The sequence below is a fragment of the Thamnophis elegans genome, chromosome 2 (assembly GCF_009769535.1).
Source record: "Thamnophis elegans isolate rThaEle1 chromosome 2, rThaEle1.pri, whole genome shotgun sequence".
Classification (NCBI taxonomy): domain Eukaryota; kingdom Metazoa; phylum Chordata; class Lepidosauria; order Squamata; family Colubridae; genus Thamnophis; species Thamnophis elegans.
In genome coordinates, this window is record NC_045542.1 from 567,894 (window position 1) to 593,692 (window position 25,799).

General features: G+C 43.4%; 2 protein-coding genes across 4 annotated transcripts in view; one reads left to right on the forward strand and one right to left on the reverse strand.

Annotated features, from left to right (window-relative positions):
• Positions 1–9,667, reverse strand: part of ILVBL (ilvB acetolactate synthase like) — a 36,430-nt gene extending 26,763 nt beyond the window's left edge. The window contains exon 1 of the mRNA XM_032209357.1: positions 9,561–9,667. The gene's annotated coding sequence lies outside the window, so the exon portion shown is untranslated. The remainder of the gene's footprint in view (positions 1–9,560) is intronic.
• Positions 9,668–12,060: 2,393 nt separating this feature from the next.
• On the forward strand, positions 12,061–25,575 carry ATG4D (autophagy related 4D cysteine peptidase). 3 transcript variants are annotated; one of them, XM_032210045.1, is made up of 12 exons: positions 12,061–12,223; positions 12,621–12,680; positions 14,052–14,331; positions 16,202–16,285; positions 16,674–16,847; positions 17,262–17,595; positions 18,652–18,716; positions 18,850–18,998; positions 19,427–19,505; positions 21,144–21,220; positions 23,545–23,664; positions 24,077–25,575. In XM_032210045.1, the coding sequence occupies exons 3-12, from the start codon at positions 14,115–14,117 to the stop codon at positions 24,242–24,244; spliced, it is 1,467 nt and encodes a 488-aa protein (XP_032065936.1). In that variant the 5' UTR covers positions 12,061–12,223; positions 12,621–12,680; positions 14,052–14,114; the 3' UTR covers positions 24,245–25,575. The 3 variants fall into 3 exon arrangements, with proteins under 3 accessions (XP_032065936.1, XP_032065935.1, XP_032065937.1); XM_032210044.1 differs by lacking the exon at positions 12,621–12,680; XM_032210046.1 differs by lacking the exons at positions 12,061–12,223; positions 12,621–12,680 and having other exon boundaries at positions 14,245–14,331; positions 16,676–16,847.
• The last annotated feature ends 224 nt before the right edge of the window (positions 25,576–25,799 follow it).

Below are 25,799 nucleotides of genomic sequence, written 5' to 3' on the forward strand. Positions count from 1 at the left end.
TAAATACTGTAAATAATGCTATTAAAATATAATTTATTAACACTTTATCTAAGGTAGCCTGCATCGTACTAAAACGGTCGGCAAGTGAGCTTCTAGCACAACTCGCTGAGTTGCTCTAAGCCACAATGGAATACTGTTGGGAGAGTAGAAATGACCTAAGAAAGGAAGCAGCACCCATTTATGAAGGTGATAAATAAGTAAAGATAATTAGGCAAATGTAGGCTCAGATAGTTATTTTATTACACAAGAGCAGAAATAGTTAAAGGTTGTCATTTTTCATTTGTTCATCATCAGCTGCAGAAAAGTGAATCTAAAGCAAAATTCTGGCCATCCAATATTTTACTTGAGTTCTATAAGGGTTGAATTAAAATATTGACAAAGAAGTATTTAAATCAAAATTTCTGACTTATCAAATACATGCATATGGTTATTGTAATGGAAAATAGCCAACGATTTAGAGGTAAATAAAGCTTTTTGTCGTCCCTGGAGGCCATTTTTTCTTTGGGTCTTCAAGGCTGCCACCCTTAGTGCAGTGGGAAAGTGGGAGGGGGGGTTGCATGGAGTTGGTAGAGTTATTTAGCCGTAACAACATTCTTTTTTCTGAGAGTGAAGGACATTCAGCCTGCACCTGGAGAGGCGTGACTGAGAGGCATCTCCAGTTGGGACAGAGGATTGATTAGACCATGTGATGGACATGTGGGTGGAGGGGAAAGGACTTTTGACTTTCTTTTGGGTGGGGAAATCCTGGGAGCTTTCAGATTCGGCTTTTCCCATATGTGCCAATGTGACATCGCTAATAAAATGGATCTTTGAGGAGCCTGCCTCAGAGTCTTACTTGGTTAGGGGGGTTACTTGGAACCCTGACAACTTTGGTATGATCTAGGAAGGTGACTTAAAATCTTATTTAGGCAGCCGGTGTTCAGCTGCCCTGTAATATTTGTTTATACAGGAGATAGTTGCCATTGAAAGCTAAAGTTTCAGCTCCAGCCAGTGACAGGAATAACCTACTTTCAGCAATGTGGCTATTTCCTCTTCATTTATGCATTGTTCATACCCCAAGCCATTCTAGAAACAAAATGCTGATCAAGCTAAGTCATGAAGTTGCACCCCTCCACATGCAGCATTTGTACCAATTTTGCACTGAAATGCTGCTCCCATCTACTTACAATATCAACTTCTTGATTCTGTTGGTTCTTTGATGCAACTCAAATTGTACAACTCCATTTTGCAAATTGTGAACTTAGATCTCTATGAGGCTTGGGAGTTGGCCACTCGCTCATTATTGTATCAAGAAAAACTTGATTTCCCTAGTTAAGCAATATAATTCTCTCAGCCTGCCTTTCAGCCTCTGGGATCAAGTAAACCATTAGTCTTCCCTCTTTATGAAAAGACCTATTCTACATTACAATTCATAATGATTTCCTAGCAATTAGAGAAAATAAAATAGAATGAAAGGTCAACCATCAAAGATTGAACAGATGATTTCAAATTGAATATCTTAAATCCTGTTGCTGTACAGGGTTATCTAAGGCTTCTGGCAGTCTAGTGTTCTTCCCAGGTGACATTTTCAGATACCTTCGTGTATCCAGGTGACGGTTAATCCTTTCTCTTCTTTCCTGCTCTCTGATCAAAAATGCCACCTTTGCTTTTACAATGCTTTTACAATAAAAGGCATAAATCATCTCAATCCAGATGGAACTCCAGATGAGTACGTGCAAATCAACATTTTAAAATGTTTTATATTGCCTTTTTATTATATTGTAAGCTGCACAGAATTAATACCAATAGCAAGATGAGTGGCACATAAAGTTAAAAACAAAAAAGAAATCTAAATATAAGCAATTACAATATCATCAAAAATTATCAGTTTTTTAAACATCATAAATGCCTTTAAGCTAAATTAAACCAAGAGCTGAACATGCACTGAAATAAAACAGTGCTGACTTATTTATAAAATCCTAATAGATATTCATAAAGTTAGGGCCATGATACACGTTGGGGTCACAACAGGCCATCTTTTGATTGACTGCACTGGATGAACAAGTTCAGCTCTGAAAAAAAATAGATGGAAGTATTTACACTGTGTGTACAATTATTAGGCAGGTTTTGACCATATCATCATTTGTATGCATATTTTCCACCTCCAAGCTTCCTGTAGGCCCGTTGGGCCTGTTTTGTGCCCTCCCCGGGATCCGGAGGCTTTCCTGAAGCCTGGGGAGGGCGAAAACAACTTCCCCTGGGCCCCTGGAAGCTGGAAATGGATCATTTCCAAACTTCCACTGGGCTCCATGGGCCTGTTTTTCGCCCTCCCCGGGCCCTGGAAGCTTTCCTGAAACCTGGAGAGAGCGAAAATGACCTCCCCCGGCCCTCCAGAAGGCCGAAAATCAGTTGGCTGGCGTGCACATGCGCTCTGGAGTTGACGGCTTGTGTGGCGGCAGATATGGCTCCGCATGCCACCTGTGGCATGAGTGCCATAGGTTTGCCATCATGGCCTTAGTATGTATAAGCAAATCAGGGGAGGTGTATTTGTGTAATGAGGGAGGGTGTGGCCTAAGGAGATCAACACCCTGAATCAAGGTGGGCATAATTATTAGGCAACTTCTTTTTCTCAGGCAAAATGGGCCAAAGAAGAGATTTAACTGACTCTGAAAAGTGAAAAATTGTAAAAAGTCCTTCAGAAGGATGTAGCACTCTTGAAATTGCTAAGATATTGGGGCGGGATCACAGAACCATCAAGACGTTTTGTTGCAAATAGTCAACAGGGTCGCAAGAAACGAGTTGAGAAAAAAATATGCAAATTAACCGCCAAAGATTTGAGAAGAATCAAAGGTGAAGCTTCTCAGGAACCCATCATCCTCCAGTGCTGTCACAATCCAGAACTGCAACCTTCCAGATGTGCCCCGGAGTATAAGGTGCTCAGAGAAATGAGCAGGGGGGCTTCCTGGGGGCGGAGCCTGTCGCCGAGGAGGGCTCAACCGAGCTCCTCTCAGAGATCTGGTCTGTATATCTAAATAAGATCATAGATATCACCCCTTTTTGGCTATAAAGGGGCAGGGAGTAGCTCTGTGTGCTAGGGTCTATTCGTAATTCACAGCCTTTCTCTTTTTTTTTGGCTGTGGACAGAGATTAGATCCAGCGTAAGCGGAGCCTTTATCTCCAGCCAGTTCTTCTCAGCTGCTTTTTTTTTGCAGCCCTAGACAGGCGATCCCCCCCCCCAGGACAAAGCAAAGTTGTTTGAAGCTAGGATTAATACTGGCGGGTCCCACCCCTGTGAGATTTATGCTTTTATTACTATCTTAAACACCAGCACCATTTGTCTTAGAGGCTTCTTTGTTTAAACGGACTTCAAAATGGCGATTTCTCCCCATTGGTGACTGATAGGGGATGTACTTAGCCGGTTTTACCTTCCTGCAGACCGCTCCTTAACAAAATAATTTTTTTTTTTTTTTTTTTTTGGAAACAGAGGGGAGCGAAAGCACTGTTTATTTGTTTATTTATAATGGCACCCAGGTCAAAATCGAAGCGTCTCTCTACAAATGTGCCTAAAGAATCTATGAATGAACTTAAAGAATCTACACTGGAATTGCAGCCCTTGTCTCCTACGCCCTCTACTGGAGAATTTTTAACACAGGAATTTTTCTTTCAAATGTTTAATGATTTTAAACAAGAAATTAAGGAATTTGTATTGGAGCTATATGATGATTTAAAGTCTAAAATTGACCAAATGAAGGCGAATACGTTTGTAGCCGTGTCTGCCCTGTCAGATTATACCGCTGAAATAGAGAATAAATTGGAAAACTTGGAGGAGGCTAATTCTAATTTGACTACTAATATTCAAATATTACAACAAAAAATTAGAGACACTCAAGAACAGCTCGTTATGATAAACTTTAATAAGAAGGCATTCGCAATAAGAGTCAGAGGATTCTGCGAAAAGGAGCGAGAGAATCTGAAACAGACCTTTGTTGAAGCCTTCAGCCATGCAGTGGGAAGCCCGGGACTTAACTTTGATTGGCAGATTCGGAAAATCTATCGCCAGAATTCGTTGGTAGCGGAACAGCGACAGCTCCCGAGGGACATAATTATATATTTTTCCACAAAAGAATCCAGAAACGCGATTATGCAAAAGTTTCATAATAATAGTTTGCGAGTTGATGGCCAGGACTTGATTGTCTTCAAAGAAATACCTTTCCAGATGTTGAGAGCAAGAAGAGACTATGCTTTTTTAACTAAAGAGCTTAGAAATCAACAGATTCAATATAGATGGGAGGCCCCAGCCGGCATTACGGTCACATTTGAGAATCAAAGACTTCGTCTTAACTCTGTTTCGGAGGCTCGAGATTTCTATTACAAGACTTTGAAGGCGGGACTTCCTGATTCACTTGGAAAAGAGGAGAGACAAGTCGAAGGAGAAGGCAAGCAACAGACCACATGGCTGCAAGATGGAGGGGGTAGCCTTTCCTCCCTCGGAGAAGCAGAAAAGCGGAGATCGAGGATTTAGACATTTTAAAATATTCGCCAAAGTTGTGGATTGAATGGGGGTTTGCGACCTCTCTCCGGTAGAAAAAGCAGAACTTATTGGTGGGGTGATACTGATTGTATATATGTAAAATGAATGCAGAATGATTTATGTTGTTTAAATTCTGTTAGAAGGGAAAGTTGGATGAGATTATTTTAAAACAGAAGGTAAACTGATTCTTGTTGAAAGTATTATTTGAATATGTGGAATGATCCATGCTATTTAATTTTTATTAGAAGGGAAAGCTTGGTGAAATTATTTTGAGCTAGATTTTAAACTAATGTCTGCATAAATTTGATAGTGGTAAATATCAGAGAAGCAAGGGATGAGGGTAAAATGCATGCGGAATGATTTACGTATATTGGTGGGGTGATACTGAATGTATATATGTAAAATGAATGCAAAATGATTTATGCTGTTTAAATTCTGTTAGAAGGGAAAGCTGGATGAGATTATTTTTTAAAACAGAAGGTTAACTGATTCTTGTTGAAAGTATTATTTGAATATGTGGAATGATCCATGCTATTTAATTTTTATTAGAAGGGAAAGCTTGGTGAAATTATTTTGAGCTAGATCTTAAACTAATGTCTGCATAAATTTGATAGTGGTAAATATCAGAGAAGCAAGGGATGAGGGTAAAATGCATGCGGAATGATTTACGTTGTTTAAATCCTATTAGAAGGGAAGGCTGGTCGGGATCATTTTAAGATAGAATGCAAACTGATTTTTGTGTAAAGTAATACTTGATCCACGCTGCTTAAATTTTACTAAGAAGGGAAAGTTTGGTTAGATTATTTTGAATTACTGTTTGAAAATAAGGTTAAGAAAGATTATTTACGCTGTTTAAATCCTATTAGAAGGGAAAGTTTGATTATTCTTCTGTAAAGTAATATTTGAATATGTGGAATGATCCACGCTGCTTAAATTTTACTAGAAGGGATTATTTTTGAGCTAGATTGTATATTGATGTCTATACAAATTTGTATAAATGTTTATCTGAATACAAGGTTAAGGAAGAGGAACGGGAGAGTCTACAGGAGGTCGGGTTAAATAACAAAGAAGTAAGAGACGAGAATAAAATATAGATAGAATGACTTACACTATTTAAGCATAGATAAAGATGGGGGGCTGAGCTTAACACAAAGAGTTCTTTTTCTTTTCTTTTTTTTTCTTTTTCTTTTTTCTTTTCTTTTTTTTTGTTTTGTTTTTCTTTCCTTTAATATAGTACTTTTATTTTTAATCCATATGAACATAAGATACTTTAGATAGAAGGCAGTGCCAGGTGTGGGCCCTGGGAAGTCGGGAGGATTAGGGATGGGGATTTATGGGGGGTGGGTGGGTGGGTGTTAACATAGTCTCAATAAGAACAAGAATGCACTTATATACGGTTGTTCTTTTTTTTCCTTTTTTTTTCTCTTTTCTTTCTTTATATTTTTTTTTTCCTTGGTTTATTTTACTTTTTATCAGATTATAATAAACAACACTTGAATAAAGGAATACACCAAGGAGGGAGGTAGAGGGAAAGAAGAGGGAGGAGTAAGGAAGGAGTAAGGGGAATGTAAGGAGGGCGTGTTGGGAGTAAGGGGAGAAGGAAGGTTTGAGGGGAAAGGGAAGTAGGAGGGGAGTGTTAGAGGGAGGAAAGGAAAGTTGGAGGGGGTAGATGGGGTGTATGGAGGATGGAAGTGTCAGGTGGGGTTGTGAATGATGAGTTGTGTTTTCTTTTTTATTTTGTTTTATTTTATTTTTTCTTATAGCAAATACCCTGTATATAAGTGATTGTAAAATGGAATGTGAAAATGAATAAAATATATTTAAAAAAAAAAAAAAAGAGAGAAATGAGCAGGGTAAGGGAGGCTGAAACCGCATCACCTCGGAACAAGACACACACTGCGTTTCCCTGAAAATACAACCTACCCCGAAAGTAGGTCCTAGTTCAATGTTTACACGTCCGCCCAATATAAGCCCCACCCCCAAAATAAGCCCTTATTAAGATCCCACCCACCCACTCCGGGGCGCATAGGTATAAATTAAGCTGGACTGGAGATGGGGGGTGTTTGTGGAGCTGTCCTACTATTTACCTTCGGGCAGTTGCAGCCAGGCCTCCTCGCACATCCCATCACCTGCCTTGCCGGCCCATTTGCAGCCAGCAAGGCTGACAAGGCTTCCCTGAAGGCCTCTGCAGCCAATAACAGCTTCCGATCGATCCGGAGCTCTGTTCTCAGCTGCAGAGGCAGCTTCAGGAAGGCCCTGCCAGCCACAGGAGTTCCTGAAAACCTCTGGCACGAAAAGGAGGCCGGGGGTGACACATGCAAGGGAGGTGAGTTAGTGGATGACATCCCCCCCACCCCCAAATAGGACCTGGTGCCTTTTTTGGTGGCAAAAAATATAAGACAGGGTCTTACTTTCGGGGTAACATGATAAGAGTCAGTTTTGGAAGCCACGTGCCAACATGACATCTCTCATAAAGTGGAACTCTGAGGAAGTTATTGCCTTGGAATTTTATTTCGTTGTGGGTGTTTTTTGGAACCCTAACATTAAGAATAAGACTAGGCAAAGACGTATCTGAAGATAAATTTTTCAAGGGTTTTATGGACCGATGAGGTGAGACTCTTGACAGATCAGACGAATGGCCAGTGACTGGATCAGTAACGGGCACAGAGCTCCATTTCAACTCAGGTGCCGGCAAGATGGAGGTGAGGTACTGGGATGGGCTGGTATTAAAGATGAGCTGTTGGACCTCCTTGAGTTGAAGATTGAAACTTACTTCCAGTTTTTAGAAGACACTTTCGTCAAGCAGTAGTGCAGGAAGAAGCCTGTATCTTTCAAGACGACCATGATTTTTAAACAGGACACTGCTCTATCGCATGATTCCAAGTCCTGCCTGGCTAGCCAGTAAAGGCTTTAAAGGTGAAAGACTCATGGCACGGCCCGCTTCCTCACCTGACCTAATCCCTATTGGAAACTTGTAGGCCCTTCTTAAAAGGGTGGTTTACGGTGAAGGAAAACAGCGCACCTCTCTGAAGGGTGTTTGGGAAGCTCTGGTTGCTGCTGCACAGAAAGTTGATTGTTAACAGATCAAGAAACTGGGAAACTCCCTGAACAGAAGGCTTATTATGACTGTCATTGGAGAGAAGGGTGGTATATAGGTCACTGACGTTTTTCTTTTGAAATGTCAGAAATGTTTATTTGTAAATTTTGAGTTGGTTTTTTTTTATTTTCACTTTAACAAATGAAAATAAATAAGTGATATGAAAAAATATGTTTCATTTAAAGCCAAAAGATCCCTTTTACTTCCTTAAATATTCAAGTTTGAGGTTTGTTAACATTTTGGATTGACTGAGAGCACTGTAGTTATTCAATAATAAAATTAGTCCTCAAAAAAACAACTTGCCTAATAATTGTGCACACAGTGTAGGGAAGCTTCATAAGCTATTTTAACAGGAATCAGTAGAAAAATCAGAAGCTTTGTCCACTGATGGCCCAATGGAAGACATGGTTGCTGATCAAGGGTGATAGAATGGGAGAGGCGAACATCATCAGAGGAATCTTCCAAGTAGATTCACTACCACTGCTACTGTTTACCATCACACTGATTTCTCTGTCAACTATACTGAATAACTCAGATCATTGTAAAGCAGAATAAAACGTGAATTAAAATATAAAAACAAGATGTGGCATAAGGGAGAAATAAAAGACGTAAATGTCATCAGCCTTCAAACACAAAAGTCCAGTAAATGTTCCAGTAAATGTCCTTATGTCAAAAGCCCCAAACCACTGTGCACACAGTGTAGGGAAGCTTCATAAGCTATTTTAAACCTAACTATCAGCTCTCTGAATTGGGCATGAAGTCTCTTGTCAATCATTAGCTTACTAGTTAATCTACTAGGAGTAGATTAGATTAGATTAGATTGCTTTCTAATCCAATCTAATCTAGTTAATCTACTAGGAGTAGATTGAAGCAATTTATTGCAATTTGTACCACCTGTTGCCTGCAGGTCATCTCCAAAGACAGTAATGTTACAGCAGACCAGATCAATGGTGATTAGAGCTAGATAAACTTTGATACATGCCATAACAAACTTCTTACAGAAGAGGCAGAGCCTGAGGGCAAAGCCAAGAGAGGAATCAGCCTGGAGCCCTTATTGTACTTCTCACATTCATCCAAGTAAATTCCCTCCCACCCACCCAAAATCCCATTAACTCTTACCTAGGGCCAATCGAGTGCTGATCTTAGCTGACAAATTCTTGTGTATAGGCTTGACCAATAAACCTTAGCTAGAACCAGTGATCCTGATTCTTCTCACCTGGCACTTTAGTATGAATTACTATATTGTATCCTTAAACTACACTTCATAGGTCAGAAAGCAGGAATAAATTCATCTGTGGGAGAATTCAATTTGTCAATGGGCCATGACCACTGAGCACCTGAATCCACTATGATGACAGTTCTTTAAAGTGGGAGGCATTTGTCTCCTTCCCCAGAATGAAGCTCATCCTACACCAGTCTCTCTCAACCTTGGCGACTTGAAGTCCTGTGGACTTCAACTCCCAGAATCCCCCAGCCAGCAGAGCTGGCTGGGGGAATTCTGGGAGTTAAAGTCCACGGGACTTAAAGTCGCCAAGGTTGAGAAAGACTGTCCTCCACTTTCTCACTTCCACCCCTCTCTCTCTCCCTCTCCCTCTCCGGGGAACTGGCTGCCTGCCTAGAAGCTCAGCGTATGACAAACCGATTGACTCGGCATTTCTCCGACCAGTCTTGCTGGGAACGCCGTGCCTGGTGGAGAAACGGAGGGCCCGTGGAAGGCAGGGGAGCGGTGGGCGTCGTCGTGCCTCCCTGCCAAGGGTGGCGATTGCACCGCCGGAGGAACGGAGGGACGCGGCAGCGGAGGACACGCGCGGGGTGCAAATTCCACTCCGGCGACGTCGGAACCGGAGCTCTTGGGAAAGCGCCTAAGCGCGGCTCCCCCCTGCGCCCTCCCGCCCCCCCTTCGGCAGCCGAGGACTCTGGGAGAGGGAGCGGCGTTCGGAGCCTTCCACTTACCCAGCCAGGGACGAGGGGAACCGGGGGAAGCGGCGCCGGAGGAGCGGCTGGCGGAGGAACGCGGGGAGGCGGCGGGTGAAGGCGCGAGGCCGGCTCCGCCCACTCCTCCTCCGGCGCCCGCCCCTTTCCCCGCCCCCCAGGGGAAGAACCGGCAACTTGATTGGCAGCCGCTACCGCCACTCATCGGCTCGGTTGCCTAGCGCAGTGGTCTCCAACCTTGGCAACTTTAAGACCTGTGGACTTCAACTCCCAGAGTTCCTTAGCCAGCTTTACTGGCTGAGGAACTCTGGGAGTTGAAGTCCACAAGTCTTAAAGTTGCCAAGGCCCTAGCGGAGTGGCCGAGGGTTTCCGGCCTCTGGAAAATAGCAATAGCTGAATAGGAATCGCGTAATAAGCACCTTCTGGAGTTTGCAAAGAAGTCTACAAATCTTGCAGCACCAGGGCAGCTGTTCGCCCTTACAAAGAACCAAAGAGCCTCTGCAACATTCACCCTGAACACAGTGCTGGCCAAAATGGAGCATCCAAGGGGCAGATCTTACATCACATGGAAACACTCATTTCTTATTGGTTACCTTGAGGGGAAAAAAACCTTAGAAGTCGATAGGGTCCTACTTCTCCTTTTCTCTTGGCCCGTAGGTACTGACTGCACGTTGCTATGCGAACTTCAGCTGAACCTTTTGGTTTGGGGCTTTTGACGTAAGGACGTTTACTGGAACATTTACTGGACTTTTGTGTTTGAAGGCTGATGACATTTACGTCTTTTATTTCTCCCTTATGCCACATCTTGTTTTTATATTTTAATTCACGTTTTATTCTGCTTTACAATGATCTGAGTTATTCAGTATTGTTGCAGAAAATGAGACAAGACCAGCTCTTTGTCAAAGGGAAAGGTTTATTTGCGCAAAGGTTCAGGAGCAAAACCTGAACCCCGAATGGCAGTTCTGCACAGTCTTTTATACTCTTTGACAACTTATCGATCATCCCCAAATACCTGGCCTTCCTGTGTCACGTAGACCCCTTTCCTGTGTCACGTAGACCTCTACACAATCTCCCAAAACAGAGACATGACATTCATTACTCATTTACCTCCCCACAGGGGGTATTGGTACAAATATCCTGTTTCATTTGTTTTAGTTAGGGGAAGCAAACAGAACAACTAATCTTAAGGGTAATCATTCCTTTATCCCATTCCACATGGTAAAGAAACTTTTAATACCCAAAGAATCTGTCTAGTTGTCAAATTCTCTTTTAGTAGTTGACAGAGAAATCAGTGTGATGGTAAACAGTAGCAGTGGTGGAGAATCTACTTGGAAGATTCCTCTGATGATGTTCACCTCTCCCATTCTATCACCCTTGATCAGCAACCATGTCTTCCATTGGGCCATCGGTGGACAAAGCTTCTGATTTTTCTACTGATTCCTGTTATTTCTAGACCCCTGATTATCCAATCATGTGGCAGGGAGTTGAATGCCTTCCTGTAATCAATCCATGCTACAGTCTTCCTTCTCTTGCAGATTTCCGGAATCATTTTGTCAATTAGAAACTGGTCTTTTCTTCCTTTGCTGTTTGGGCAGTTTCCTTTCTGCTCAGGGGAACAGAACTTATTTTCAACTAGTTGATGTTGGATATCAGCTGTCACACCAATTAGTGATTTTAAAGTTGTTGGTAAGCAGGTAATTTGGTCTGTAGTTACCTGTTGCTATCTCTTTGGCTGGATTTTTCACTATCAGGTACGTTTTGCCAGATATTAGCCATTCTTCAATTCCCCCTCTTAGCAATTATGTTGTTAAACAGCTATTCTAAGTGTAGCCCATGTTTTTTTGGTACCTAATGTGCCAATAACCTCTGAGACCGTCATGGCTGGTTTATGCCATCATCTTTCAACCTCTATTTTTAGGTCTTGATACCTGGTGACCTTTTCAAATTCTTTGCTTACCGTCACCTCGTATTGCCACATCAACTATCCATACTTTGTTCCTTTAAGCAAAGTTAAAATCTGGTGGTATGAAATTTGGATAATCTACAATTAGATTCATAGTTAAAGATTGGTGAAAACTTCATTAAAATCCTAACCAAGGACCTAAGAATTAGCAGAATAATGACGTTTGTCTCAGTCAGCCAGGGGTATATTTATTTGCTGCCCCCCCCGGTCAGGGCTGGATTATCCACTGAATGAGTCCCTTCCGAAGACCTGGGACAGACGGACACGGTCGGTTGGTTGCGTTAAAGACGTCGACGTAGAAGGATGTGAGCTGCTCCGTGCAAAGCTACCTTTCACAATTTATTAGTTATTAAAATTATGAAGCAAAGCTTTTATTTCCCCCAAGCGAAGAAACGCGGCCGAAGGGGCCCTGAGGAGGAGGAGGGGGAGGAGGAGGCGCACAAGCGGATCTCCAGCCGCTCCTGCAGCGAAGGGACCCGGCGCCTCTCTTCCCTTTGACCCCTCGGCCAAAGCACTTCCGGCCGCTTTTCTAAGGGCAAGGAAGCACTTCCGCCCAAAGCTTGTTCCGGGGGGGGTCGAAGATGGCGGCGCCGGAGGCCTCGCTGCGGACGGGAGGGTAGCGCGGAGTTGGGCGCTCACGGCGGATTGAGTAGCGGCCGCCGGAACGACGAGACGCCCCGGGAGGGCCCGTGCTCTGGCGCCCTCTGCCTGCGCCCTTTGGGTAAGGAGGGTGACAGGGGCCTCACTCCTCCGTGGGGCGGAGGAGAAGGCGCCGAGACGGGGCTTCCTCTCCGCTTGGCTTACGAGAAGCGCGGCTCGGCGGGGAGGGCGCAGGGCAAGTGGGCCCCGTGTGGACCGGGAAGGGGCCGCCGGCCTCTCCGTGGGCCAAGATCGGGAGGAGGCGACTCCTGGGCCGCCGCTGCCGCCCCGCCCATCCCACAGGCACCTCAGGCCGGCTGAACCTGCTGGTTCTCCAGAGCTGGGTGTGGAGGGGGTTGAACTGGGAATTCTCCGTCTTAAACGGTTTCTTCTAAATACTCTGTTGACGTTTTCCTGGTGCCTTAATGATTAAGACACCGAAACAGACAGTTCTTCCTTCTCCTTATAAACCCCTCCAGGAAAGCACAAACAATCTTCCTCTCGGCAAACCCGAACCTAATATGGCAAATCAGTAGAAGGTTTGCCACTATTTGGTTTGGAATAGGCTGCATATGTTTTCCTTTTCTTGGCCTTTCTAAATTGGCTTTTATTAGCGTTGAACAGATGAGTTACTTCAACTGAAAAGGTGAACATCAAACCTATTCCTGAAGTACACATTCATTCATTCATTCTCATTCTCTCTCTCTCCCTCCCTCCCTCCCTATATATATATATGCAACATGGGGGAGATATATATATATATATATACACATATATATATATATATATATATGTTATATTTATGCTGATAAATAAATAAAGGGAGACTAGTATAGATCTATTTCAAGCTATTTAGCTCTCATCAGCTAGCCATACCCTATGTTGGGAATCGAACCTGTGCTCTATTGCCTCCCAGGCAGGGAGTTAACCTTTGAGCTACAGAGAACGACTCCTTTATCAGCCAGCCAGGGTGGGAGGTATATACTTAAAGTCACAACCCCTGGTATGCCCAAGTATGGGAGAAGGTCACACTTCCACTCTCTGTCATTAGGCTCGTCACAAGAGACCATCCAGACAGAAACCCAATATTTTTTACTGTTGCCTTTTTTGTTACATTTGTTATATTTATGCTGATAAATTATGCTGATATATATCATGTTCTTTTCTCTCCCATGTTGCAGATTTTTTAAATATCTGAACTTGTCTTGTGCAAAGATTTGCCCAGACATGGTCTTTTAACTGTTAGGAACAGAAAATGAAAATTAATTACTTAAAGAAGTTGAGTAGATTATAATACTTACCTGTTCTGTCCCCCCTTCCTCGCTCGTTAACAGACGACAGGCAGACAAACTTAAAAGGAAAGAACTTTATCAGTCCTCGGCTCAGACTGGCTGCGAGCCCAAAAATAAACATAAACAAAGTCTCTGACAAGAGATAACAGAATGCAAAACAAAACTCTTACAAACAATTCACTTCTCCAAGTGTCTCTCACAAATAAACCACGACCTAGGATCAAAGAACGTTGAACGTTGACTCCTGCAACCAGGGCGTGGCACCATCCGTCCTTTTACCACCAGAAGACGCCACTAACGAGCCCCAGCTGCATTGTCAATCTTGCATCCCGAAAGGACTCACAGGAGACGTCTGCTGAGTCAGAACACTTACCTTATTGTTTGGCCTTTATAGGTCACCTGACATTCCTTAAAACCTCCTTCCTTCCTCCCCAGCCCAATTGAGTTGGACATAGAAAAGTAAACGCCTGTGCAGGATTTGATATAGTTAGGAAGGTGATTTAAATATAAGACATATTTTCAGATATTTATATTTAATAATTATATATTGAGCTGTTATTCCTCTAAAGCAGCTTTCTTAATATTTTTGCCTTTGATTTTGTAATTCTACTTCCCCAGCAATGCACATGAAGCTTTCATCTCAACCTGTCAAAAAAGACATAGTCTCCACTACGTTGTTAAATGAATTCCGTGTCACCCACCTCAGTCCAGTACTTAAGCCAGGAAGAGTTGCACCATACAGATGGAAGGCAGTTTTTTAATCCCAGAGCCAGCAGCCAAGGGGGGAGCTATCCAGGTCTTTTCCCCAGAAGTGCCACCTGCAGCCAGTATAGTGAACCTGATGAAGTGGACAAGATCAAGAGCAAGTTCCTCTCTACCTGGAACAATATGAAATATGGTAAGTTCCGGTTATAGAAACTGCATGGGAATGGGTAAATCCTATCACTGTTTAATAGTCACCAAGATGAACCTTGAATTTGAGAAATATAGATTTTTAAAAATTCTATGTAACAGCTGTAAAATAGCAATAGCAATAGCAATAGCAGTAGACTTATATACCGCTTCATAGGCCTTTCAGGCCTCTCTAAGCGGTTTACAGAGAGTCAGCATATTGCCCCCAACAATCTGGGTCCTCATTTTACCCACCTCGGAAGGATGGAAGGCTGAGTCAACCCTGAGCCGGTGAGATTTGAACCGCTGACCTGCTGATCTAGCAGTAGCCTGCAGTGCTGCATTTAACCACTGCGCCACCTTGGCTCTTTTGCCAATACTTCCATCAGCTTGACATCTCACATATTTCTCCTTTTTTATGCCGTTTGAATTTTCAGTGAAATACTTGATATATTTTGTGACTTTAAAATCAGGAGACCTGTGTGTTTTCTTAAGTTTTGCACTTATAAAATCAATTCATTTGTCAGGATATATTTAAGTCCTGTTTCCTTTAGAGGCCTAATGGTTAGCCTTTAAATATGTAGGTTTAGAATTTAGTTATCTACAAAGTCAGCGTTCCAAATATCATGCAGAATTAAATTAGAGTCCAAGGCAACACTTTCATCAAAGTTCCAATTTAATAAGACAGGCGTGTTGGCAACAAACTGTGGAAATCCCAAATCTAAAAACTTCCTGGGATTCCACCCAGTTGAAAGTTCATGATCTTATCCCCACACCCATAAATCCATCACATGGTCCAATCTTCTTCGGCCACGCTGGCATCTCCACCCAGATGATTCCGGTCAGGTGCAGAGGTGCGGAGACAAAAAATGACCTTGGGCTTCTAGAAAAGAATGACAACAACACATTCCACAATTCTACTCCTTTCTATTCCCCCCCCCCCAAATTACTACACTAATGAAACAGCACAGTGAAATAAAAAAGAGTGTGGCAGGCCAAAGATCCTAAAAGGAATATAACTGCAGGCCTGACAGGCGGCCTCTCCTCAGAAGAAAAACGTTTCCTGAAAAGAGAATAACATAAAAGTTAACATAACACAATTAACCACCTCTTCCCCCCTCAGGGGGACCCTTTGCCTTATCGGGAAAGTTCTCATGGAATTGTTTTCCTAACTTCTCCACTTTTAGGTTCCAGCTTTTCACCCAAGTGGCTTCAGACAAAGGGTAACCCTTCCAATGCACTAATTACTGTAAGCGACCCCTATTCAGCCTAGAGTCATTAATATTTTCCACCTCAGATTGTGTTTCCCCTTCTATCACTACAGGAGGAGGGAAATCTTGTGTGGATGGTCTGGACCCAATTACTGGCTTCAACAAGCTACAGTGAAATTCTGGGTCAATTTTCCCTAGACTTCTGGGTAGACTGAGTTTAACTGTAACTGGGTTATACATGTATGTGCATTTGCTGAATTTAATGTGTGTGTTGGTTAGACCCCCACACCCTATGCCCATTTGCCAAGAATTGGGACGTGTTTGAAGTATTCCTGCCCTGGGACTCCTTTTGTTTCTTATTTCTTGATTGGCTCAATGACAAAAGAGATTAACAGGGGAAAGGCTGTGTTCAGAGGATTGTTCCTCTGCTGCTGTCATGCATTTGTGCAAGTGAAGATTTGATTTGATTTTTGATTTTATTAAGAATTTATATGCCGCCCTTTTCCCTGGAGGGACTCAGGATTATTTATGTACTGTTGGAAAACTGGAAGTCAGGTAACACATTCCCTCAGTAACTTCTATAAGAAAAAAAGGGATTGCTCAATTGCTTTAAACGGACATATCACATGATCTGAGATTGAATTTCCTGTTCCTTTTTCTTCTCAGGTTGGAGTCTCAGAATCAAAACCAATTTCAGCAAGATTTCCCCAGTCCATCTCTTTGGACGTGTCTATCACTTTGGAGAAGAGGGTTAGTAAGTTTGATGCAATAGGGCAGGATCTTCTCATCACTTAACTGAATTCTATTTGGCTGCCCCTCTAAGAAAGAAATCTCAAAATCTCAGCAATCTGGTATACAGCCCATACATCCAAGTTAAAAAAGGTTGCTATGTTTCAGAAGATTGTCAGGACCACAAAAAAAGGAGCTAGATTCATCAAGGTCTGGAAACTTTTTTTTATGTTGGCCCTTTATAGCCTTCCTCTCCCTGCCTTGCCTTGTACTGCAAAGGTGCAGACTAAGATTTCCCGCAGCTTGAGTTTGTGTGGAAGTCTCTTCGGGCTTGTTTGAGGCCTGCTAAAAAAATGGCGCCTCTGCTGAAGAGAACCTCTACCTGACATAATTTTGTTTTCCGTTGAAGAGGATGTGGAGCGCTTCCAGAAAGACTTTGCCTCTCATATCTGGCTGACTTACCGTCGAGATTTCCAGCAGCTGGAAGGCACCGTGTGGACCACGGATTGTGGCTGGGGCTGCATGTTGCGCAGTGGGCAGATGCTGCTCGCCCAGGGCCTCCTTGTCCACTTTCTCAGCAAAGGTGAGTGGCCAGGCTGTACGTGAGACACCTGAGAGGAACTTTATTCTTCGTGCCTCTGTACAGACAGGCCAAGTATCTGGAATGTATAATGTTCACATTTTGTCCCGTGGAGGATCTTAAAAGAGTTAATCTCCAGTAGTTTCTTTGGATTTATCATCTTCTAGAGATCATCAGAGGACATTTGCATAATAATAGAAATTGTGAGTAGCTCGTAATTTGGGATTCCAGATTCCTCCACCAACCAAAATGTGGGTCATACCTTCAGCAGGGATGGTATCCGCATATACAGTCTGTTACAGTTTGCTTGCTATTGAGTGAATAAATGATACTTCAATTACTTTCTATGGGGGGTTGGGGAATTGCCTGGCTTACTATCCTTTCTTAATTCTCTTGATTTTGTGTTTCACTTTTCAGACTGGACCTGGTCAGATGCCCTTATCACTACCAATTTGACAGATATGCAGCCCATGAAAGCTGCCTCTCTGCCCTCTCCCAGCATCTCCAATCTGCACCAAGCTTCACCCATCCCCACTAAGAGGACCATAGGCCCCTGGGAATTGTGGGCTCATCAGCATACCTGCAGATCTGATGAACTGGAGAAGGAATGTTACCACCGTAAGATTATTTCTTGGTTTGCAGATCAGCCACAAGCACCCTTTGGGATTCACCAATTAGTTCATCTTGGGCATAATTCAGGGAAGAAAGCTGGAGATTGGTATGGCCCTTCTGTTACTGCCCACATCCTCAGGTGAGTGACAATATAGTAATACGGTATCTGAAGGAATTTATACTACAGAGATGAGGAAGAGCAGGTTTGGAGATCATTAACATTCTCTCACTGGGAGTCTTTATGGGTAGATATTCTGGTCTGTTTGTAGTTAAGCTGAGGGGTTTATTGTGTACAGAGAACTTTGAATTTGACCATTTTGAAATGAAAATATCCCACGGAGTTCAAAATAATTAACTCTAATTTGAAATAGCTGTTCTGCATCTGAAATAAGCTGCTTCAATTACTTTTTGTTTTGAGTATTCTCAGGGTAACTGAAATAATTTGTTACAAATTTAAAAACTGGGTGATTCAAATGGTTAACATTGAAACATTTTGCATGCTCCTAATTATTTCAGTATTCTGTTGGGTGCTTAGCTAATTATGCGAGAGTGAGGTTCTCTGCCAAGAACGCTTCATGTTCTTATTTTGGGAATTTTTTGATAGCACAACCAGGGATAATCAAAATTTCAGAAAGGTTGACTAAAGCATTAAATGGACCTTAAAATGCCTGCTTAGAGTGCTGGACACTTGTCTAAATTTTACTGAAAAGAGTAACAATAGTACTTGGCTGGTTTCCTTGTCCTTGATGAATTGCGTCATTAATTATGAAAAAGAAGAGAAAGGCAATACATGGCAAAACTCACATTTCTTTAGCATCTGAATCTTTCAGAAGCTCTCACCTTTCAAGCCAAATATATTCTTATTAGGAAAGGGGAACCGATGGCCTCCCAAGTGCTGCATGCCATACCCATGTTGATTCAGTTTTCTGTGAGTTGTGGGTCAGCAATGTCAAGAGGATAAAAGATTCTACAATTTTATGTATTGGGGCAGCAAAGGCATCTTGGAAGCTTTTCTGACTCCTACATCATACGATCCCAAGCTGAGCCCAATTTCCTTTTATTCCAGCAAGGATATTTCCCATTAATAAGTTTACCGTTTGTCTACTCTCCATCCTCATTCCCATGACAATCAATGGAACTGTGAAAAATGGGTAGGGTCCTGTTCCACTGAAGTGTGCAATTTTTTTTCCTGTAGAAAAGCCGTGGACTGCTCCATAGAAGCAGGCAACCTGGTAATCTATGTTTCTCAGGATTGCACAGGTAAGGTTTGGAGAAGGGGGGGGGGATTGGGCAGGTTTGTCCTAGGCTCAAGTCTCAGAAGAGTCAAAGGGATTTAAGTAGCTTTTTGTCCATATAGTTTATGACCGAATTCCCTTCTCTCGTGTCTCCATAGTGTACAAAGGGGATGTGGCAAACCTAGCCAAGAAGAATAGCAGCAGGACCCTGTGGGATCCTGAGGCCGAATGGAAAGCAGTCATCATCCTGGTGCCCATGCGGCTGGGTGGAGAGACTTTTAATCCTGCCTACGTGGACTGCATCAAGGTGACTTGAGAACAGGTGCAACTAGTGGGATATCGGGATTCACATACGATCACTGTTGATGTCTCATTCTTTTCCAACTGATTGCATGAAAAGGACATATTCATTGTGTCTCAAAGCTGAAATACTCTGTGAGCAGAATTGTACAATGTCTGTGTAGGAGATGGTTTCTAGAATCTCCTTACATGAATTCCCATTTGTTTAATTAAGACAAGAAAATTGCTCTTGCAAAATCAGCAAATCAGGAATAACAGTAAACTGAATTATCAGCTTTTCCAACTCTTACCACTTATATTATCTTTTCCTACATTTGTCCAATGTGATTGAAAAGTGATAGTCTCTCTTAGTCATTGTAGATGGGAGTTAAATATCACAGGGGGAAAAGAACAGAGATTTGGTGGAATTCCTGAATTCTGAACCTTACCCTGCAGGACCTGCTGAAATTAGATTTCTGCATTGGAATCATTGGAGGAAAACCAAAACATTCACTGTACTTTGTCGGATATCAAGGTAAACAATTTCACTGTGAACCTCAGAAATCTAATCTTCTTTTCCCTCCTAATAATAGGTTGACTTAAGTCAGCTTTTCTAACTTCTACACTAAGCTATATAACCAACAAATTACTACCCAAATTCTTAATATACAGTAACCTATACCAGCAATAAATATAGTAAAGTACTGTATTTTTCGGAGTATAAGACGCACCGGAGTATAAGATGCACCAAGATTTTGAAGCAGTAAATTTAAAAAAAAAAAGGTTTTGCCCTCCCTGGCCCTCAGAAACACTCTGCACTCTGTTTTTTGGGGGGAGGGCGAAACGTGACACATGGGGGCTCGATCTTCCTAAAGGATAAGGCTTTTATCGATCTCAAATCCACTTTTCTCTACCCCTCCCATGGCAGGGCAGGACTAAACGTATCTCTCTGCGCTTTATTCCCCCCCCCCTTTCCCTCTGACTGGCGACGCGGAGCCGCTTGGCCCATGGAGCGGCAGTTGGCTCACTTTTTCTCTTCAGTGAGGAAGGAAAGATACGTGGGGGCTGCTGAACGGCCGTCCCTGCGCTCGACCAGGAACAGCCCATTGGGCGAGAGGGGGCGGGGATCCCTTCCATTTGGATTAATGGTTCATTTTGGTGGCACCTAAGCGGCAAAACGAAGCCCAAAGAAAACAACCCGGGAAGGAGGGAAGCCAAGACCACAGCCAACGTGGGGAGGGGACAGCTAATCCTGCAGGATCCGCAGTGGGATTAGATTCCACAGAGCGCCTCTTCGCAGAGCAGAGAGCAGAGCAAGAGGCCGTTCCAGCGCCCAAACTGTTTCTTAATGTCATTCAAAGGCAGTGGGCCCATCCCAGCTCAGTGCCTCCCCAAGTATTGTATTGTATTGTATTGTATTTGTATTTATTATACTTGTATGCCGCCCTATTCCCCGGGGGGACTCAGGGCGGCGAACAAACACATGGGGAAGGGGGCAATACAAAAACAAACGAGACAAACAGGATACAAAGACAAATTAAAAACTCCACAACAATCAGCAATTCGAGTGGGCTGGGAACTCATCAGCCCCAGGCCTGCCGGAACAGCCAGGAAGCATATATAGTGCTAGCTCAGAAATTGGAACCTTTATTACAGGTCCCTCCAAGGGATCCACCGGTTTCAGCCTTAGCTTCCCCAGCCCTTGTGCCCCCCGAGGTTTCGGATGGCTTAAAGGCAGAGGACCTCAAAACGAAGATGGCAAGCCATATCAGGCAGCCGCCTGGGCGCTGAGGGCATCTACGGTGGTGTGTCGTTTTTCAGACGAGGACGTCCCTCGTCTGGCTCAGGCAGCTGCAGGCCAGAGTTGCTCCTGAGGATCTCCGGCTGGTGGCGCTGTTGAGTTTTCCTCAGATGCGGCGCTCAACGCTGCTAAGTTTGCATCCAGAGTGTTAGCGTCTAATGTTACGTCCCATCGGCTCTTATGGCTACGGCACTGGCAGGCCGACTTGCGTTCCAAGTGGCGTCCACTCCGTTGAAGAGCGGACCTCTCTCTGGAGAGGGTTTTGACCCTGTACTTGTGGAAAATAGAGATAAACGTAGTTTTTTTCAAGTAGAAGATAGTCATGCTAAGATGCATTGCTTATTTCTGCCTCCTCCTTCCCTTGCTGCCTAGATGACTTCTTGTTATACTTGGATCCCCATTACTGTCAGCCTTTTGTGGATACCACTAAGGAGAATTTTCCTGTAGAGGTGAGAATTTATCAATATCTCTTTGAACTTAAGGAATCTAACACTTGAGGGAATCATGGAAGAAAGCAATTAGGGCTCCAGAAACAATCCAATATTAGGAAGAATACTCAGATTGAAGACAGTATTTTCTTGTTGCTATAGCCAAATTATACATATTAAATACTGGAGGTAGAAGAAAAGTGGATTTTACTATGGCCAGAAATCTTTATAGTGTGGAGCATTTGTAAGCCAGGCTTGGGGCTATCTTTAAAATTTACTTTCTTGAATTTATATAGATTGAGAATTAAATGAGATTTTTGGATTCAATCAGAAATTGAAAGCAGAACAAGAACATCGTAAACAATGAGTAGTAAATGAAGCCCCCTTTTTTAGAAGCAGAACATGCAGTGCAAATATTGAAGCAGACCTTAAACTTAAAGTGATGGTTATATTAATATTGGATCTTAAACTTAAGATCAATATTAATGTAATCATCGTTTTTGGACAGACTGTTCTCAGTATCGGAGAAAAGCCACTGTATGAGTCAAGATATCGTTACATCTTTTTTGCATTAAAATGTAAAAAACCTCCTAAATCTTGATACTGCTTTCTGAAGAAAAGTGTTATCAGCTCAGGTTATCTGGCAAGTTTCAAACTAAATATGGGATGGCGGGGGAGGGGAAGGGAAGTATCAGTATCCAGAACCACCCTAAATATTCTTGCAAGTATATTCTTATAACAAATAAGGAAGCAGTGAAAAGAAAGGAATGCTCATGAATACATCAGAAGATGCAGAAGGGCTATTCAAGGTCACAAATTATGGGGAGCATGCAGAGAAAACTAGAAGACTTAATAAAGAGGGAGTAAATATGGTTTGTTGGTATTAACAAAAAACCAGACCCCACAGAAGGGATAGGTGGCATATTACACAATGAGCACATTTCTAAAAAAATTCATGTGTCAAGGTTCCAAGTAATACATCCCATTCAATAGGAATCCGAGGCAGGCAATTTCCTCAAAGAACATTTTATCAGAACATATAAAATTGGCACATTCCTGGTGAAAAACCGGGTCTAGATTCCCACTGGTTTTGCACCCAATTAAAAGTAAAACTTTTGCCACTTCCGCCCAGAGTCTCCAGTCACATGGTCCAATCAGCACGCAGTCCAGTTGCTAGGTGACCTCAGTCTCCACCTTTTGAACACCTGAACCAACGTCCTCGATTCCCACGGGAAGGAATTTTAGTTAGGCTACAATACTCCAGCTATCTCTACACACACACACACACACACACTTCACTCCAGGCTGTGTCGGCCCAGAAGCAGTGAGAAAAGAAACTCCCTAGAGCAAACTGCAAAAAGGAAAATGGCCACAGTTCGGTCAACTTCAGGGTTTACAGGCTGCTCCCCTTCAATTGAATCCCCAGCTGCTATCCAGCAGCTTCCAGTACCTCCCGCTGGAGCTCCTCACGCACCCCATAGGACGGGTAGAGCAAGCCTTCCCTGCCTGTTTTCAGCAGGTGTCTGGCAGGTACAGGGAGGAGCTACACTCCCCCGCCACCTGCCTCACTTCACGGCGGCGGGGGGGAAGGAAAGAATGGGAAGCCCATTCAAACAGCCGGCAAGAGAACTGCAGCGCCCATCAGGGCCCAAAGAGCACCGGGCTCAACTCATAGCACATAGCCCAGCCCCTCCAGGGCTGAGTAGACATACCTACCAGCGCTCAGCAGCCTGAAGGTGGTGGGCGAGACAGTGCAGGTGGCAGGGCTCCACCGGCAATGTCTGGTGAAGGGGCCCTGGCAGCCCAGCAGCAGGGGGGGCACCCCAGAGGTCATGGATCAGGAGCAGCCCAGCAGGGTGGCTGAGAGCAGCACTGCCAGAAAGGCGATGAGCCCCCACGAAGCCAGCAGAAGAAGCGCAGGCAGTCACTTGTGCCAGGGGCTGCAAGCATGTCGAAAGCAAAAAGTGGGACTCGTCCGCCATCCCTTGCCCTGCGGAAGGCAGCAAAAGGTAGAGAAGAGTCACCCTCCTTTCAGGAAAGAGCTGGGAGGCCTTTCAGTAGCAGGTCAAACCGGTGTTATTTGGAAGGGAGAAAGAGCCTCTCTACATTTCGCCGCCTTCCGCAGTGCAAGGATGGCAGGAAAATCCCACTTTTCACTTTCGACATGCTCACCAATCGCTTGCAGCAACTGCGACCACTCCAGGAGCACAGGCAGAGGCATGGGGTGCCAACTCTTGTGTCCAGTAGCCGCTGGCGGAATGATCTAAGATTTCATTTGAAGGTTGATTCTAGAGACCGGCAGTCTAAAAAATTGGAGAAACTTAATGTTGTTAACTCTTTTCCAGACTTTCCATTGTAACTACCCTCGAAAAACATCATTCACAAAGTTGGATCCCAGCTGTACTATCGGGTTCTACGTACGGGACAGAATGGAATTTGAACATCTCTGCTTGGATTTAACTCGGGTGAGGAATTATATTTTTCTCGGTTCACTTGCAAGTTATTTTCTGAATTACAGTGTGTTAACTCTGGATTAAAGAGAGACTTTGACAGAAAACAAATACAAGGTTTATTTGCAGATTTTGAAACTGTGGAAACCTGGGATGAGAGGTTTTTAAAAAGAGGCTTGTGTTTTAAAGGAAAGTTCTAGCATTTTGCCCACTGTGTTTAAGCTCTTAAGATCAGACCTAGAAAACTAGAAGCTTCCATCGTAGATTGCGAGTTCTGTGTAATTCTTACCAGCCATTATAAAAGGACTGCTCCTCCAGGCAGAAAGGGAGCAAAATCCAGGCCTCATAAAAATTAAGGCCTACTTGTCTGAATTTTATAGCAAGCAAATGGATTGTGCCAGTTCATTATTCTTCGTTCCCACTGCAGATCCTAAACTATGCAGCTGCCAAAGAAAAATATCCCATGTTCTCGGTTGTGGAGGGCTGCGCTCAGGAATATGGTTTGGAGATGTCTGCCCACTTTGCCCAGCGACCCGTACAAGTCCAACGGCACAGAATACACAAGCCCTCAGCGGAGGAATTTGTCGTCTTGTGATTGCTGGTTAGCCAGACCCACCACCTCAGGCTTCCTTTTTTTATTTATGTAGAGGGTGTAGGCTTGAAATAGAGCTGCGTTTCTTAAGTCCAGAAAAGAAATAGGAGATAAAGCCGTTGCCTTTGCTTCTCTGCCCTTCTATGGTACCTCAGCTGTTCCTTACGGGAGGAGACCCTGCAAGAAAAATTACCTTGGGTCCCCTCAGCCCATATGGGGACCGATTCTCACCTTTCCTTAGGCAGCTAACAGGAAGTCATGACACTGGAATGAAGCTACTGAATGAGAAAAAAGGGCATTTAGCACTGACAGCCTTGACCTTTTCTGAGTAGAAACAGTCAGATGAGGATTATGAAGGCGACTGTTTGTTAACTTCTGTCTTTCCTGCTGACACTGAGCACCAGCCTGAAAACAAGAGCTTCCTCTTCGTCAGCTCTGGACTTGTAGGCCCTTAAAAGGAAGGAAGAAAAGGAAGAGAACAGTGTGGTCTCTTTTTAAGTTGCACTCTGGTGCAAATGGAGGGAAGACCCTGTGTTGATTTCAGTTTAAAGGCTGAGGATTTCTTCAAAGAGCCATTCGTTGAGCAACTGAATTGGGGAAAACAAGAGAAGTATAAAACGGAGTGGCTGCTAATATCTTTGTTGGCTTGAATAAACAAAACTGTCATAACATAAATAAAGAACTGAAGGGCTTATATTCCTGTGTGTGACGTGGGAGGGGCTACGTGTGGGTATCAACACAGCCTGATTGGTCCAGAGACTGAAGGAATTTCTTAGCCACACCTCTTTCTTCCCTATGGCTCCCAGTTTTCCTTCAGTCTTTGGTCCAAGCAGACTGTGTTGTTGTTTTTTGGCTCCTGCTTGTACTATTAAAGTTAACTAATTGGATATTTTAAATTACCTTAGCTGCTGATTGTAAAGGAGCCGTTTTTTCATTGCCACTGGAGGGGTGAAGAGCTAGATTGTCGTTTGGAGGGCATCTCTCAGGATTATCTTCCCCGGCCCCCCGATTGCCTGGTCCCTGGGATTTCGGGGGTGGCAGGCTCCTCTTTGCAGCTCATCGGGAGAGGCTGCTCCAGCGAGGGACAGAAGAACTCCCTGTACTACTACTTCTCTCCACACTTCTTGCTGTAACATTTTATACTATAAATATGAAATCATTTCTATGGCATGTTACCATGGAATTGGTAGAATTCTTCATAACACTAATTCTTCCTTTCCACTGCTTTCTGGAATTCCTCAGAAACACTTGCTTAATCCAGTTTCCGTGCAGACCTATCTCCTTTCCCTGTTTCATCCGTGAACTCAGGGATGTAAATCAAGAATGATTCAGACTTAAGACAATAATTGGTCCTAGTGCTTACCATAAAGCAGACTATTTTGTTCTTATTCATCACATGTGCGACATCCCTGATGTAGCAGTCAGGCAGCTTCACCAGTTCTCTCTCTACTCAAAGTAGACTTAAACAGTCTGCTAGAGAAGCAAAACCTCTAAATGTTGGGATATGTGCTGACATGAGCCTACTTGGGCTTGGGGCATCCTTGGGTCACTTGGATAT

Coding starts and splice junctions, on each gene's coding strand:
- ATG4D (XM_032210045.1), top strand. CDS start 14,115: ATGAATTCCGTGTCACCCACCTCAGTCCAGTACTTAAGCCAGGAAGAG. Junction 18,999..19,426: donor CCTACGTGGACTGCATCAAG/GTGACTTGAGAA, acceptor CTTACCCTGCAG/GACCTGCTGAAATTAGATTT. Junction 19,506..21,143: donor GTACTTTGTCGGATATCAAG/GTAAACAATTTC, acceptor CTTGCTGCCTAG/ATGACTTCTTGTTATACTTG.